Source organism: Phasianus colchicus, chromosome Z, assembly GCF_987193195.1.
Source record: "Phasianus colchicus chromosome Z, bPhaCol1.hap1.1, whole genome shotgun sequence".
Classification (NCBI taxonomy): Eukaryota; Metazoa; Chordata; class Aves; order Galliformes; family Phasianidae; genus Phasianus; species Phasianus colchicus.
This window is the reverse complement of record NC_143476.1, coordinates 73,714,731-73,733,123: the sequence shown is the minus strand read 5'-3', so window position 1 is coordinate 73,733,123 and position 18,393 is coordinate 73,714,731. Positions and strand designations below refer to the sequence as shown.

At 39.1% G+C, this 18,393-nt stretch overlaps 1 protein-coding gene across 1 annotated transcript in view; it reads left to right on the top strand.

Moving 5' to 3' along the window:
• The window catches only part of RAB3C (RAB3C, member RAS oncogene family), a 133,338-nt gene extending 116,212 nt beyond the window's left edge, over window positions 1-17,126 (top strand). The window contains exon 5 of the mRNA XM_031605461.2: window positions 8,874-17,126. Within this exon, the coding sequence (XP_031461321.1) occupies window positions 8,874-9,061 (188 nt within the window). The 3' untranslated portion in view covers window positions 9,062-17,126. The remainder of the gene's footprint in view (window positions 1-8,873) is intronic.
• The last annotated feature ends 1,267 nt before the right edge of the window (window positions 17,127-18,393 follow it).

The window sequence follows — 18,393 nt, the reverse complement described above, 5'->3', positions numbered from 1 at the left end:
TCAGAATGGCTAATCTTTATATCACTTCTAACTCATTAAGCACTACATGTGTGTAAAAGCATGCCTCATAGGTGTCAATAAAAAAAATTACCAGGAATTAAATAGTCCTTGAAAAGTGACAGAAACAATTTAGCAACACATTATATCAAGAAAAATTGCCAACATTTTTGAAGAACTGAGATTTTAATACTGTGTGCAATAAAAACAAAATGGTTGCCGTAGCATGCTACTGTAAGTAGCATGAAGAAAGTGATACCTTTCTTTACAGAAATCCCTATTGCAGTGTATGTATATATATAACCCACTTTGTGAGCATTTATAATGTTTATTCATTTCAGTAGGACCAAGGTAAATGTCTTCAGTGGAGAAAACATTACACAAAAAAGAAAAAAAGAAAAAGAAAAAAGAGAAAAAGAGTGAAGAGATAGATATCAAAACTCCTGTTTCAGGTTTTAAAGGAAATGCTGACTCCTGAGATTCAGAATTCACTCTTCATTGAAGCAGATTATACTGTAGTCCCGCCTTTATCTCCCCTAGGGTTTTCCTTTCTGGGATACAGGTCCTGGGGCTATCTCAAGGGCATGCTTGATAAACTGTGTCTTTGATCCAAATTGTCACATTCTGTACTCAGACTGCACACAAAAATGTTTATATTTTTTCTGTACAGCTGTAATCACTTCTTAAATCTGCCCAATGACTGAGGAAGATGAGGTCAGGGAAAACAGAATGAGTTTCACTGAATTACACAGAAACATTCTCGCCAGTTTGAAGGGCACTGAGTTGTCTCACATACTTTTTTTCGTTCTCTATCTGTGTGCTGATAACCATTCCCGAAGGCAAGTTTAAAAACAAAAAACAAAAACAAACAAACAAAAAAAAACAAACCAAAACAAAACAAAAAAAACACACACACACACACAAAAACAAATCCTATATATATATACACAAAAGTCTTGCAAAAAAAAAAAGTCTTGATTTGCAAAAGAGACTTTTTAAGATTCCAAGCCCTTTGTATGGCGTGGTCTATATTATTAACAACAACCACAATTATAAGTAAGCATAATGTAAGTAAGTTCTATAGAAAGAACAGGCTAGGGAACACTCTGTTCTCAAGTGAGTTTTTATTTTGAACCCTGATTTATTTGAAGTCACCTCAAGAATCAACATGTGCATTTGGGGCCATTTTAAAAGGTGAACACAAGAAAAGAAAAAGTGGGTGTCTAATGCCCTGGAAAACACAGTTAATGGCCTCAGTTTCTGTTAGAAAATTGGACCTCTTTGTGGCTGCTGAGCTCCATGAAAAGTGTGACCTTCAATTGTATTAAAGAGGTATAATCAATCATTTCTTTAACTATCAGTACTGGTTCATTTCTCAAGTGTAACTCTCAAACTGATGCTAGGTCTCAGTAACCTGCTACTGCCTTGGCAAAACTAGCCTCGTGTCTTGTGGTAGCTACACACAGCTCCTTCAAAGTGATAACAGGAGTTCAGAAGAGATGTAAGGAATTGCCAACAAAACTGAATTTCTAAGAATTGCCCAAGAGAAATTTTCTAATCATATCTGCCCTTGAGGGGAAATGAACATTCTATGTTGGTGACAACAAAATTTATCTTATTTTCATTTACATATTTTAAAGTTTTTTTGTTAATGAAATATGGTCATTACTGGGTTCTGTCACCAAAGGTCATAGCTTCAAGCTGCTGACAACATCATCTATCATAATGGCCAGAAGTAGGTGCACTGGGAAGGGGCTTTTGTAGAAGGGCAACCAAACAGTCAACATCTATGTGCTTGAAGTATTTTAGTGAGCAAAGTTTGAAATTCTCTTGAAAATCTTGTGAATGTATGCACATTTAGCAGCTGCATTATTCACACAGCTTTTCTGAGAATTGATCTCATGTATCTCAGCTAAGTTCAAAGCTTCATACCTTAATAAAAGGTTCATAAAAGTTTGGTGACACTCGTTCAATTTGGGGCTTAATGTTGTTTTAATACTTTTCTTAACATAGTATAGCCCACAGTCTTGTTTGGAGAGCACAGGTTCCATCCACTAGGCATGCAAAGCAGAGCACAATGTAGGCAGGTCTTTTAGATTGCAGGCAATGTTTTGAAGAAAAAGTGGTGACCCCCTTCTTTCAGTTTGGTTCCCCAGAAGGGATGATATTTGCAATGATGCCACATGTGTCTGTCTCTTTGTGTTGCTATTTGAGAGAGGGCTAGAAGTGTCTAAGACCTAAGTAGTTCTGAGGAAGTAGACAGCTGAGCAGAGGAGAAAGGTCGTGCAGTTGCCTTAACTCAAGCCTACACTGTGAATGCAAAACTGATTAGGTACTATTCACAGCAGGATTGAAGATAAGTGCCTGCCAGTGCCCCTTAGAATTGACCACAGGATGCAGATCCAAGAAAACTAGGCATTAGCTCCTCTCCTTTATGCACTATGACTTCATTAAATGATTAATTGCCACAGTTTCCTGGACTTTGCCAATTGCACACCACTGTGTTATAAAGGAAGCAGCTTCCTGCAGTCAGTTCTTGCTCAGACATTGCACTGTCATACTGGTCCTCAGCATACTAGGTTGAACTGGAAAGAGCAGTACTAAAGAGCACAGTTCAACCTTGCTTAGAAGGAAGGATAGCTATAAGGGAAATGCAGCCTTGAAGATCTCTGTTAAACAGCACAACATCAGGGAGGATAAATAACACTGTCTTTGTTACGGACACTCTGAAACCAGAAGGTCTTTCTGATCAACTGGCAAAACATTACCACAGCTCTTATCTGTGTTGTGGCTAAAATTTGCTAGTTAGCCTGTCCTCTTGATGTCACATTTTTCAGAAATATGAGAGTATGCACAATGTTCTATCTTCTGCGTGAAGCTCTCTTTCTTATTTTTTGAAAGCAAGCATAAACAAGTGCTAATGAGTGATGATGAAAGAGCCTCTGCAGAGCCAGTACACATGCAAGGCAGAGAGAGAAGAAAATAAGTAAATTAGACTGTTAATGTGCTTCAGACGTGCTAATGAAACTATTCTATATGCACTATAGATCACCAGGATTGCAACAGTAGCATACCAGTGTGCTGGTCAGCCACTGTTTCTGCAGCATGCCAACTGCCTCTGAGTCAATGCCAGGGGGCAAAGGGTATAAAGGGAAAAGACAGTAGTGGAAGGTTAGCAGAGTGAGTGAAACAACAGAAAAGGGATTTAAAAGATGCATCCTCATTCATCTTCCATACATAATGTTCGTATGCTCAGAAGGTGTTTAAATATTCTGTATTTTCTCATCCATTCTGCCTAACATGCCTATGTACAACTTGGACTTTTTCATATCTTTCCAGTAACATGCTCTGCCTGATCTCATCCAGTTCTACAGTACAGATCATCATGGGTGGTAGGACCACAGCGTTCTTTGAGCTCTGCTGCCCTCAGCGTTGCCAAGGAGTTGCCTCGCTTCAGTTTCATGATCGCACAAAAAGCCTTTCTTCTCAGTTAATAGCAAGCAATAAAAAAAAATCCTGAAGATAGTACTAAAAGGCATATGGATCCAAGGGCATCATGCACCAGCATTTTAGGAACTCACAGTCTCTTAGCACTTGCTTAGAGACAGTGAAGCATTTGCAAAATGAGTCAGGAAGAGAGCAGAGATCACCAGGAAAAAAACTGCAAAATGTCCCAGAACAAAATGAAAAACAATCATAAGTAAGGAGTTTTTACATGAAGTATTTTTTCACACTCTCTGCTAGAAAAAATACCCCCTATCTTGCTGAAACTTTTCCACAGACGTTCATGGATAGAATTTCTGTTAAAAAGAAATAGTCACTTGCATAAGGTAATACACACATGGGGAATTTAATTCCTTGCACAGGATGGTCAGGAGGCTGTTGCAAGGGTCCTAAAATCATGTAGATTGGAAAAGACCCTTTAGATCATCAAGTCCAACCATCTTCCTAACACTATCAAGTCCACCACTAAAATATTTCCCAGTGTTTCACTTCCAGAGGTCTTGAATGCCTCCAGGGATGGCAAGTCCACCACCTCCCTGTGCAGACTATTTTAATGCCCTAGCAGCCTTTCTGTGAATAAATTCTTGATATTCAACGTAAATCTTCCCTAGATCTACTTGAGGCCATTTCCTCATGTTCTGTCACTTCTCAGTTGAAAAAAAGAGACCAACACCCATCTTCCTATAGCCTCCCTTCTGGTAGCTGTGGAGAGCAGTGAGGTCTCCCCTCTTTTTCTCCAGACCAAACAACTCCAGTTTCCTCAGCTGCCACTCATAGTTGCTTTCCAGTCCCTCCAGCAGCTCTGTTGCTCTTCTCTGAATGGGTTCTAGCACCTCCACATCCTACTTGTAGTGAGAAGCCCAGAGCAGGACACAGCACATTCTGTATCACAGGGCTGAGGACAGAAGAACAATCACTTTTAAAGGCCTGCTGGCCGCACGACTTCTGATACAGGCCAGGAGACCACTGGCCTTCTTGGCCAGCTGGACGCACAGTTGGCTCCTGTTCAGCCAGCTGCCAACTAGCACCACCAGCTGATTTTCTGCTGGGCAACATTCCAGCTAAACTTCCCTGAGCCTACACCACCACTACACAAGTGCCAACCCAGCATTTAGCTTCAGCTTAGAGAGCTGGATGCAGCCCATCCATGCAGCCTAGTCAGATTCCTCTGCAGATCCTTCCTACCCTCAAGCAGATCAGTGCTCTTCCCCAAGCTGGTGTTATCTGCAAACTTAGTGAGTGGGAACTGATTCATCCAGATCAGTGATAAAGATATTAAAGAAAACTGGCCCCACTCCTGAGCTCTGCAGGAATTTCTTCAGCTGTGTTAGATGAGACTCTCTGAACTGTTGTCCATTTTCACCATTTAGAGTAGTTATCAACATATATAAACATAGAAATAGTGCTTATCAACTGGTCTGTACACAGGGTTGTTGAAGGAACCACCTCCTGAGTGACTGAAATTTGTATCCGTACAGATCAGATACACAGTAAGTTCAGTACTTTGTTGTGGAGAGAGGTGGGAGTTCAGTCGCCCTTTCATAGGTCAGAGCATTGTCTCAAGTCTGTGCATCATCTCATCTTTGCAAGTTCAGGTTGGGAAGATTCTGAATCACAAAGGAAATGAAAAAGTAGACAGAGGCAATGTATGCACAGGCATAGCCTCATACTCAACTGTACTGCTACTGTAACTATCATTTTCTTCTTGTAACAAAACCATAACTCAACTCCACAGATTTTTCCACAGCTGTTCTGTTTTTCTTTGAATAAATATATTTGTACTTGAACATGCCATAAGGTCCTATACTACTCTGAAAAAGAGGGTTTCCATTTTTCAGTAAAATGCAGAGCATTCTCACTGTGGTAGTGGACCTGTTGTCTTCATCATCTCTCTGTTACAGTATTTTCTGACAGCAATCTCCTGCGTGATCTTTGTGACTCTTTTCCTTCCAATTTCTGTTTCCACTGCCCAGATCACTTGTCTAGCTGTATCACCTGCCATTTTATGATCACCTCTTGTGCCAGCTATTCTGTGTTCTTGCCTTTAAAAACTGCTCAGCTTAGAGATTCATTCTTCCTGTCATTTCAGAGGCCTTGGTGTTGCAGTTCTCAGGCATCATCTAATTGTCCGTCAGCCTTTCTGCTCTATTGTCCTGCCTGTATACTTCTTTCTCCTCTTTCAGTTTACATTGCATCAAATAGCGAGGGCATAGTGCTTATGCTATCTCTTTTCCACACATCAGATCACTCTTACTCATACTGTAAAGTGTAGGGTTTTTTTTTCTGCTTGAAATGTGTTGGAGCTGGCAGGGAACGTAATAAATATCAAAGCAACACCCTTGCTGGGGGTTAGACAGATTACAAGGCAGTTATCCCCTCTTTTCATTTCATACTCAGTTTCATCTCTTTCTATTTATTTGAAAAGAGGAGAAACATGCAGTGGGCACAAATTCTGACACATCACCCATGGGACCATGGGATGTGACGGAGCTGGTTGATGATCAGAAGAGAGAGCTGTTATCTTGGCAGTCGTAATGATATTCTGACAGAGCTGTGGCTTGTTTGTATTGTAAATATAATGTGATTTTCCCAGCAGCCAAGGGAGTGACTCCAGATCTCATGCCATTTTATTGAAGTTATGCCCATGGTCCATATTCAGCTTGCACAAGCACAGCAAGCATGTTCCCTGGTGAAGGCAGCCTGACCAAGACAGGTCAGGTTGCTCTCAGAGTCTGAGTGAAATAATGGCCTGCAGTCATCCTCTTGGATTGTAGCGCATGTATATCTTTGAAATCAAATTGAACGTCATTAGAACAGCTACTCTCTTCCTGCTTCCTGCGCAGCAGATGGCAACAGCTGTGGGAAGATCTGACTGTACTGTTGTGTCACAGAGCCACAGCCATGTTTCAACACAAAGCAGTGGAAATGTGGAAGACCTCCTTTTCACCCAAGAGCTCCCAATAGATCTGAACAGTTTTCTCCTACTGGAGCGCCTTAGGAGCACTGAAGCCATCAACAAATAAGGCTACACTGGCTTTCCACATTTTTCTTCTACTTAAGAAGAAGATTGCTAAACTAAATGAAAAATTGGTTTGAGACTTAGATTAAAATCACCTCCCAGTATATAATTTTCAGATGTTGGTCTTTTATCCCAGTTTTCCTGCTTTCCAGAAATATCTAGGAAAGAAAATTTTTCAAGCTAATGTGCTTGGAAAAAAAGCTCATGTTTGTGAGATTTTATTTCTTGCTTATATTACCGTAAGTTACATGACTAAATCCTTTTATGATGTTTGTATAGGCTTTGATATTTAAACTACCTATGAGCACCAGCACTGGCCTGCATTTAGCTCCTACACATCTAAGTAATTTAACTTTCTGACTTCTTAGCACGAGGCACTTAACATAAAGTAAAAATATGAAGAATGCTCAGAACACAGAGTTAACTTTTTGCACTGGTTATTTGTACATACTGGGTTATCATGCCAAGCTAGATATAATTACCTGCTCTATCTCTAGGTATGAAAAAACTACCTGCCAAGTGGTTATAGGACTGAGCACATGTGCATTACATCCTGTTTAGATGACATGATGAACATACTATCTAAGTAGCTCAATTTTAGTTTTAAGTAGCTTTTGGAAATAGAAGATTAGCTTGACACAACATAAATAATAAAGCTGTTTCCTGCATTTCTGTCAAGAGTTGAAGTGACTGATATTTCCTGACTAAACGTGGCGGTAAGGGCACACTGCTTTTCAGCACTGATTAAAAAGAATCAAAATAGATGTGCAGAAGTGAAGTAACTTCTGTAAGATTACCAGTGGAGTAGATGTTTTGTAAACTCTTATTATTTAAACCTTAAGCAATGGAAAGACAGAAGTAAAAACTTCAAATTTCTAAGAAATCCTCAATTCAGCAATGAGACAAATATGAGAAAAATATGTAACATAATCTGCAAGGGGGGAGAAAGAGGCATAGTAAACTAATAAGCAAGCAAACAAACAAACAGAAAAAAGAAATTGGAAAGAATAGAGAAGACCTGACACTGATAGAAACTTCCTGTATTGCAGGCTGAACAGCAGTGTACAAATCTGACAGGAAACAGACATGGGAGATAAGATGTGGGACAAAACAGAGCAGAAAAGAGAGCTTAGGAAAGCTAGTTCTGCTCCATATAGGCTTCTGTATTAACAGTAGTTCTCATTGCCTTTGAGGTAATCATTGGGAATGGATAGATAAAAAGTCCTTCTCCATAAACAAATAAAGAGAAAAAACTGTTTGTTTATTGGTTTTATGTAGTGGTCCTGTTTTTCACAGAATGGCCAGGGTTGGAAGGGACTTCAAGGATCATGAATCTCCAACCCCCTGCCACATGCAGGGCCACCAACCTTCCCACCTAATGCTAGACCAGGCTGCCCAGGGCCCCATCCAATCTGGCCTTGAACACCTCCAGGGACGGGGCATCCACAACCTCTCTGGGCAGCCTGTTCCAGCACCTCACCACTCTCTCTGTAAAGAACTTCTCCCTGACATCCAACCTAAATCTTCCCTTCCCTCAACTTAAAACCATTTCCCCTTGTCCTGCAGTTATCAACCGTTTCAAAGAGTTGATTCCCCTCCTGTTCATAGGCTCACTTTAGGTATTGAACGTCTGCAATGAGGTCACCCCACAGCCTTCTTTTCTCCAGGCTGAACAAGCCCAGCTCCCTCCACCTGTCTTTGCAGGGTAGGTGCTTCACTCCCCTGATCATCTTTGTGGCTCTCCTCTGGACCAACATATCTCCAACATATCTCTATCTTTCTTGTACTGGGGGCTCCAGACGTGGACACAGATTTTTCCCCACAGATTTATCTACATCTCAAGGAGATATCAAACTGCAGAAAGCTTTCCTTGCCTTGTTTGCTTTTTTACCTGCTTGTTTCCAAATATAGTTGTCTATTTTGGCACGAGGTTAATGAAATGATGCAAATGGCTTTTTCCAGCTGAATAATGCTCAGAGAAGCATAATAGCTAGAGATAGAGCAGTAGATTATACCTTCACAATGGCTGGATATACATAGCATTTCTAGTTTAATAGGATTCTCAAATTGGTGTCAGTTTTTATATGGAACTGTTTTAATGTATAATTTGTTTAAGGGAATGTATTTGAGCTAGTCTGTATTTTATCTGACTTGTTATAAAGTAAATGACACTAATGTAGTTGCCCTGATTGTGTTACAAGTTTAACTGCTTTTGCAATATCACTCATTTATGTATGTGCTCTCACATATTTATTTTCTGTTTATCACACATACATCCGTGTCGAGAAGTCTGTACAATGACTGGAGAGTCTCAAATATGTATCAAACATACACGTGTTGTTTATTTTCTTAGGTTTTGAATTTTTTGAAACAAGTGCCAAGGACAACATTAATGTCAAGCAGACATTTGAGCGACTCGTGGATATCATCTGTGACAAAATGTCCGAAAGTCTGGAGACAGATCCCAACATCACTGCCGGCAAGCAGAACACACGACTAAAGGACACCCCTCCACCACAGCAACCCAACTGTGGCTGTTAATGCAGCTACCAGCAAAGGCAGCTCCAGCGCGTTCTGTTGCCAACAGAGTATTTATGAATGGTCTATATGCCTTTATTTATACTGTCTTAGTAATTTATTTGGGAGAAAAATCTTTTATTCTACATTAGCATCTAGTTGAGTATATGTATGAAGATGGGGATATTAATAGTTTGAAAGAATAATCTGTTTTTTAGCTTCTGGCTCTTGCATGCAGGATGGCTATTAGTTTCTCTTTTCTTTTTACTGTTTCACATTATACTTACTTCAGCTGGTGCCATGTGACTTGCATCATTGGTTTCAAATTATATAGTTGAATCCTTAGGGCAGCGGCCAAGGAATTTTATATTTTCTCCTGACCAACAATTAATTTAGAAATATTACTTCAAAGAGCCAATCACTCATTCTGTCTAGATCATTTGTATAAGGAACACTTCCTTGAGCATACTGCTTGAGTAAGTCTGGGCTCAGTATGTTACACATTGTGTGCTTAGAAACTGTAGAAGTTAGAAGGAGCAGACCTCCAGCCTTCCTGGACCTCAAGCTACCTGCCCTTCCTTTGAGATTGCAACTGGATGTGGGTGTTCAGTGCAGATCCTCAGAGACATTAGATACTTCATCCTGGCTAGGATATACTTACATTTGTGTGGGTACTGCATGTTTGTTAAACTCCTTTCTGAAACTTCACTCATTTTCTCACTCCAACATGCAGACACCCTGGTAGTTTCTGCCCTAGCAGAGCAGGTCTGACCAGCTCTTTTTCTTTCCACTGGTGTTAGATATTGAACACTCTGTTCAGATATTACCCCTAAAAAAGCTAAATCCATTACAATCAGTTGTTCATAGCCAAAAACTGTCTTGTCACATTGCTGTCATACCTGCATGCTTAAGCTTTCAGGAACTGTATCTCCCATTTAGTCACTGGGACAGCATCACCTACTGGCTACTAATTTCACTCAGACCTAATGTAGATGTGTTGCTGATGTCAATGAGCTTTAGTTTGACCTTATTTTTTCTTTGATGAGGAAATCTTTTTGGACAAGACTATCACAGATTGGAAAGATTTTGAAAATAACTTTAGGAATAATAAGAAATGGTTATCATTTCCTAAGTTAAAATGAATGTATCTATAAAATCAGGAAAGGCTGTGAAGTACACAGGAGTACATACAAAAAGGGAGAATAAAGTACACAAATTCTGTTTCAATGAATTTAATAAAAATAGCCATATTCCACAGTTTTAAAATGGTAATTGGCGGCACATCTATGTCCAGTACATAGTTCTTCATGCAACACCTTTATTTCTGTCACAGTGACATTTTTAAGCTAAACTGCATAATTGTGGAATTAACTGTTTTATTGTTCGTAGGCTTTAAGACAAGGCTGACGTTTCCCTAACTGTCTGCAATACAAAAAATAAAAAATAAAAATAAAAAAATATATAGGAAGACTAATTAGAAAATGAAAGTAACAAAAGGTACTGAAAATGCAAAGGAATCCCTCTGTACACAGTTCTTTTTTCAAAGGTAATTTATATAAACTCCTGAAAGACAGTGAGGAAAATGGACACTTTGTTGTTAGTTGTCTTTTTTTTTTTTTTTTAACTGGTTAAATAACCGATATTGACTTTGACATGGTGAAAACAACGTTCAAGCAAGGCATATAGAGACACACGCAAAACGGAATGGCCACCAGAGGGCAACATTGGCTGCTAACTTAAATGATCCTTCTTCATTCTAGGGTTTTAAAACTTATGTCCTCTTAACAAGTTTCCTTAAACACTTATTTTCCCAGTAGACAGGGAGGCTGAACCTTCACTTGCTGAATTTCACGAAGAGCAAGTACTGTCCTCTTTGGAGCTGATGAGCAGTCAGGCAGAAGAGACATGTGTTATACATACGATAAACCAGCCTCCTACAGAGCAGTACTTTTCTCTCCCGTGTCTACGGGAGCATGTTGACAACTGTGCTGGGGAACTTTCAGTGACACCTTTTCACTCACTGGGTACTGGCTGCTTAGATAAAAGAAGTGACAGGACACCAAGGGTGCTATATATGGATGGAGGCCAGTTTTCTTCCCCATGCTTGTTATATTCATTTATACATACTGGAGAAAAGTGAGCAGAAAAGCCTTGAGACAGCAATCAACAGCAGCTCTCATTTATTTAGAAAAGGTTTAAGTCATATTATATCCTCAGGAGAGGTAATGTGAATGGAGGATATCAACACAAGAGATCTTGGGCATTTTCTGGATCATGCAGCATTACTACAAGTGCAAATATTCACCTTTGCTCTGTGACAAGTAAAACCTCTAGCCTCTGACATACTTGATCTTCTTGTATGGGATGGGGAGGTTGGGGGAAGCAGCTGACAGAATAACACTGACTGACTGCCACACATTACGAGGAAGGGCTCACCTGAAGCAGAAATGCAGGGCCCAACCACTATGTAAGAACTCCTAGGTTCTTTGTATTGACACTCAAACATTGCCATAGAATTCAGAATTATTCAGATTAACTTTTAATGTGTTCACATCAAATCCTTGGAGGTTTTCAGACAAAACTAGATAAAATCCTAACGATCTGCTTTGACCTCTCAGCTGACACTGCTTTGAGGTGGCTGGGCTGGGACCTGCTTATGTCCCATCTAACCTGATTTATCTTACCCTCCCTTCCTCTGAAATTTGACTTTTCTGGATGTTCAAGGAGAACTTTTCTCAACAGTCAGGTTTACCTACTGTTGGAAAAACAAGTTTTGATTTTCCAACCAGTGGAATAGGTTGGCTTTTGAAGCTATATGTTTCACAGCAATATCGAGTTTTCTGCCATAAATTTTGGTCAGATTCAGATGACAAGCATCATGAGCTCTCAATACTTCACGTTCCTAGGGTGAAACCTGGCTGTTGCAGAGGAACATGAAAGACAGAAGGGCTTCTTGGAAGTAACTTACTATTCCTTCCTCAAGCATTATGAAAATTTAGCTTGAGTTCTGTGGAAGCCAACAGGAGTATAATTTTCATTTGTGTTGAAATTAAGCTTTGGCCTATTTCATAGCACAGGGTCTCCAACTGAAGCATGCGTCAATCTAATTCAACTCCAACTGATTCTGAGACAGAACTGCAATTTTCTTAAGTGCAAGAAGAGATACGTTATTACTGAATATTTTGGAAATTCCATCCTAGCCTAATCAAGGATCAAAATTCAACAACCAATGGATCATTCTTCACCCCCATCCAGTAGTCACTGATTATGAGTTAGTCATTGGAGGAGTCAGAAGCAGTATTTGACACAGTTCTGCTGAGAGAAAGGATCAGTGATATTTTAGTGATACAAGATGTCTGGTTCATTAAATTGAAAACCAAAACTATTTACAGCCTCAATGTTTTTGAAGTACTCACATACTTTACACTAATTTGTTGTCACTCTCAGAACAGAAATAAGATTATTGTCATGGAGCTTCATTGTTCCAATCACAAATGACCTCTTTCACCAAAATTTAGGCCAACAGATGAGATACAACAGTTGTCACAGAGAGCATATTGCATTTTTGAGAGTTTAGATGCCTCTGGTCAGAGGGTCCTGAACTCCATAGTGCCAGCTGAACCGTCACTTCACAAACTATTTTCCAGGTTATGATCTATACTGATGCTTTTACAGCAAGTTAATCCTGTGCATGGATAGTACAGCAGCCTTATCATGTTCTGATATTGTACTGCTTGCTGTATGAAAAACTAGTGCTCAGAAAATGTCTTGGGATCACATGGGAATACAAGACACAGTTGGCTCCTGCAGTGCCTCCTGGCACCAACCAGCCAGAGAGCTAGCAAGCCTTGCTGAGTTAACCTTCAGACACATGTTTCTGATTCTGATCAGAAGTTCATGTTCACAAGCATTCTAATCCTTATAGCATAGCTAATTTACTAGCATATTTTTGTTGTTGTTGCTGTAGTTTGTTTAGATCTGTTTGTTTGGTGTTTGAAATACATATAAGCTAGCTGGATTTTCTGTCAAAAAATATTCTCTCTGAACAGCTGTGTACGTGACTGTTACCTGGAACTGTTTGTTCCTCTGTGCTTATACTTAATGCAATGCTTAGAGAAACTACCTGAGCAACTACGTTTCTGTGGCCTTTCCGGAGCGTCATTCTGAAGGATTAAGCTTTCTTCCCAGTCTGCTCAGCTCTGTACATTCGGCTGTACCACATGCACCTTCTTTATTTCAGGAACAAAGTATTTCATGATACCCAAATTCTGCTGAAATTTGATCCCAATATTTGAGAATGCTTTGAGTTGAATTTTCAATTTTAGGGGGAAAAAAAAGGTGGTATAAATTCTACATCTGGTGATGATGCCTCTGTTACGTAACAGCAGATGAAAGATGCTGCATTTGCATTCTAAAAAAACAATCTCTCCCACAAACTACTCTTTTCTATATTTCTTTGGCAAGTTTTATTGCTTGTATTTTTAAGGGCATAAACTAAATTACTGTCCTGCTGATCGACTGTTAGGACATTTTCCTCCTTGGCCTGTTTCTTAGACAGTGAGTATGTGAGCCTGGTTCCCCTTTAGGATGACAGATATAGCAGTTTGAGACCCTGAGTATGTAAATTCTTTAGAGAGTGTAGAGCAGTATCTCACTTCTGCCAACAGAGAAGTGAGTTCTGTTGATTTACACTGTTTAATCCATACACATAGGCTTTTCAATACAAGAATTCATCATATGTTTAGCGTCATTTAAAGAGGCAACTCAGTTCAGTTATCTGAACAACTTTTACCAGTTCTTTGTTAAGAAGAGGTGAATGCAGTTCAGCTTACAAATTTGTTGGTTTTTTTTTTCTTTTTTTCCTTCCTTTTATTTTACTTTGTTTATCCATGGATATTCACTGAATCAGAATTGTAACTACACACATTTAGTATGCATATGCAGCAGTATGTCTTTGACACTCACTTAGTTCCAACTGCTACTTATCTCATTAAGTGCAGCTTTCTGTAAATGCCACAGTAAACTTATCCAGAACTCATTAGCACCAGAAATCCGTGGGATTACATCTGTAGACCATATGTTTATTTTCCATGGTTCCAGCACATGCAGGTGGCTTGCCATTTATTGAATAAGGTACCTGGTATTTGATTCAGTGAAGGAGAAGCAGAAGAGCAGTAACTTCAGGCTCACGCATAACTTGCATTAATGAAAGCTGGGGATTGCGTACCACTTCTGGCGATAACTTTATTTGAGTAACTCTGACATGTACCTGCAACTAGTGTTAAATGAACTGTTTGTGTGTAACTCCTGTTTAATATTTTGTCAGTAATGTCAGAAGTGTCGTGGCTCAGTTGAACTGTCAGAACATGTAACCTATATACTCGTGTTTGTGAAACTGAAATGTCTTAAATGTTGCATGAAAATATGTTATAAAAATAGATATGTTTTCTATTTTTTGAATACCTCAAAACTGAGGAATCATGGGCCAATAAGTGCAATATTTAATGACTTATTCAGTGTATATAAACCTGTGTGAAAGGGAGAAGTGTCCTGTGTGTGTGGTAAGGTGTTGATGATGCCTGTGTGGCTTAAGATTTCCAGTAGCTCTGCGTGTCTTGTAGTAAAATTTATATAGGAAATGCTTTATCAGTGTAGTGTAAAAATACTCTATTCTTAAGTCATTTAAACTATTTTTCATATATGAGATGATGGTAAAAGATGTCTGTATGTTTACTGCAAGTGCATGTCAATTTTACTTTTAGAACTGTGAGTATCCTCTTTGGAAATGGTCATGTTACATCAACGCTAGTGGGACAACACAGTTAGTCAGAAGATGCTTGTAAACTTGTCTGAACTATCTCCATATATTTTTAAAGCATGTTCCCTAGATACATTAGAATAACCTCCTAGGGTGTTATCAGCTATGTTATCTGTTTGCCTATATTGCATACTATCATATAAGTGTGTTTTCTTTAATATGATATAGTTAACTTGTGATATCTGAAAAACTTAATAGGAGTATCCAATACTCTTGCAGATAACTTTGCAAACTTCAGTAGGTGCCCTGATTTAACATTTTTTGGGAACAGCCAGAAGGTCACAGTCAAAGTAGTCTAGCACAGTGGACAGTGACTTTAATTAGTTATTTATGCCAGTTCACTTCCTTAACTTTTCTAGATCCTAAAAAAGGAAAATAAATACAACATTAAATATATTCACCCAGACTTTTCACTCAACAGCTACATGTTCCTTAGTACAGTTGGCAAAAAGTGCAGTCTAGAATCTAACCATGACATAAAAATGAGAGATCCAATCATTCGTATTTCCTCTCCTCTTATCCTTGCATATTTCTGATAATTCTCTAAGCACGTGAGCAAGGCCATCACTATTCAGCAAAACTCTCAAATCTTTAGGGCACCTATGGGACTTCTAACCCTGAAACACCTATCCACCAGTGGTTCCCAGTTGTGCCTATGGACTGCACAGAGGAGAAGCTTGTTCTGTTAATTCTTTGCTATTTCTCTGGTTTCAAAGAGAATGTGTCATGATCCCTGGAAATCTGCTAAGAAAAGTTAGGCCACTGAGACTGAGACAAGAAGAGTAACTGTTTGTACTGAATTTTTTCTAAAAACCCATTTTCATTAAAAGGTGTCAAAGTATATTTTTAGTTTTACATTTTTGTTGACAATATACTAAGTTAACTTGTATGGTTGGTTGTTTGCTTGAATTTTGTTTTGTTTTGTTTTAATTTTGACTCACAAAGAAAAGCATTGAAATCTAAGGCCTGCTGGAAACCATTACCATGGTTTTCCTTTCCTATGTCTTCACATAGTTTCTCTGAGAAAGCAAATAGCCAAATTGCATTAAGTAGCACAGGACAGCACTTGCAATGAACTGAGCAGCCCTTAAAATTCTTCCTGCTTTTATACCTACTGCTATGAAACCGTTTGCAAAATTATACAGTCTGGGGTAAAATGAAAATTAATTTTGAGAGAATTTGAGATTTCTTAGTAAAAGAAGGAAATTCTGGTCATCTTTATAGCTAAGCAGCAGGTAAAATAACAGTTCTAATAGAAAGTTAAGTGCATATATACAGGCTGCTACAGGACTGGGGATATATTACCTAATTTTTTATTTTGCTAAGTGACCTGAGTATTCAAGGGCTGGCAGATAATTTTACCTACTATTTTTATTATTCCTTATAGACCTATGAATATATACACAAAGACAAATACTTACCTTGAAATGTAGCTGTTCTGGCTCCTTCAAGCTAACTTGCTGAATTGTTCTTGATGATAAGTGTTGAAGTTCTTGCTTAGGATACATTTGTGAGAGGATGAGACTCAATCTGTCCCTCCTCCACCAGCTACTTCTGCAATATAGTGACTGTGGTTCTAAAAAATATGTTAGTTTAAAATGCTGCTGGGTGACAAATGTTGTGAATCTTCTGCATTCATCCACAGGAGTTCCTGTCTGAACGTGAAGTATAAGTTTTATCCATGTGCAGAGTTTTAAATATATGTGGACGTAGAGACTGTGTGTATTCCATTAAATATTCTGTTTGTATGTGACTTCTGTATACCAAGTGGATTTTGTTTGTTTAGCTTTTTTTTTGTTGAGAGACTTCTTTCTTTCCTTTTTCAATTACAATAAATATTCAAGAGACTATATTCGTGAATATCATAGTTGTGGTGACATAGTCTTACCCTCACTCTCCCTCTCCTTTTACCTTCTACAACTGTGAAAAAATGACTTCCTTTTTGATAATTATAGCCATCTGCAGTAATTCATTACTGGATAGTCCCTCAGCAGCACTGCTTAGTCTTAGATCCGTCTCCATCCCACTGTTCACAGGACATTTTGCCTTAGGACTTTGTAGGAGAAAGATCAGAGATTTTCCTACCAAAAGCATAACGTTGTGGCATCCTACATGTTGGCCTTTTAGCATGAGGTAAAGCTTTTTAATTTTCATTTATCATTCTATAAATTGCTAAAGCACTTGCTCACTGGAGCACGCTTGCAATTCAGTGGTTCCTGTTCCTTGTCATTGTTGCACTGTGCTTCAGTCAAGTCTCCCAGTTTTTCTATTACCTCGACATCTCATCTGCAGAGCAAAAATTGTCAGATTAATTCCCAGTTCTCACTCAACACAAGGAGCTTCCCAGCATATTACTGAGGATCCGTCATCTCTAAGGAGGTTTTGCTGAGCAGCTCAAAGCCCTGATTCACAGAGCTTGTCTTATGGCACTGGCTCTTGTTACTGAATTGCCTCTGAGAATGGAAGTCATCCCAGATACCAGCAAACATAGTAATTTCCCCATCACCTTTTGCTTGCCATTGATCTGTGAGATTGCCCCCAGTGTACTTGCTCTTCCTATCGGGGCAAGTGGAAAACAATTGGGAATGAGGGCTACGAGGTGAAGGATAAAGGAGAAGACATAGACATACTTCTGACTGACACCTTGGAAACAGGATATTTTTTCATTATTTGTATTTGGAATACATTAGGGCTTTAATCATGCAGACCTAGAGAGTAAATCTCAGATAGATAGATGAGAATGGTGATCCAAAAGGATAAAACCTGTTTCAACAACAGAATCACAGAATCGTAGGGGTTGGAAGGGACCTCCAGAGATCATCGAGTCCAACCCCCCTGCCAAAGCAGGTTCCCTACACCAGGTTGCACAAGTAGGCATCCAGGCGGGTCTTGAATATCTCCAGAGAAGGAGACTCCACAACCTCCCTGTTCCAGCGCTCTGTCACCCTCACCGTAAAGAAGTTCTTGCGCATATTTGTGAGGAACTTCCTATGCTGTGTTTCTTGCTCATGAAAACCCATTTGTATCATTCCCTGTCAGAAGCAGAACTAGAATAGGATATAGAAAGTTCCTAACTGCCAATGAGAAAGACTTCAGAAAAGATGATGTAAAGGGAAGATACAAAGTGATGCAGAAAATATGCCTAATTTGATTAAGGAAGGGCAAATGGGCAGAATTTCCCTGCGAAGTGAGGGTGGATGATTTGGCAATAGTATGGACCAAAACTGAGAAAGACAAACTGCAGGCTTATACACAACCAAATGGACTCCACAGCTTAATCAGAAAGCTGAGGTCATTAAGAACCAAAATTTGAACAAAATTGCACTACGCAAATATTGCACTGTAAAGTGAAGAACAAAGGTCCCTTCAGAAATTTTATCAAGTGCCTTAATTTACCTGCGTGTCTGCACACATGCAATATCCTGACAAGTTAAATCATAAGGCAGAGGATTTGAAACTTAACTGGAAAGTATGGAAAAGCTGTAGCGTAGGTCATGGTGAGCTCATGTTGTCAATAGTAGGCACAGGCGATGGGAAC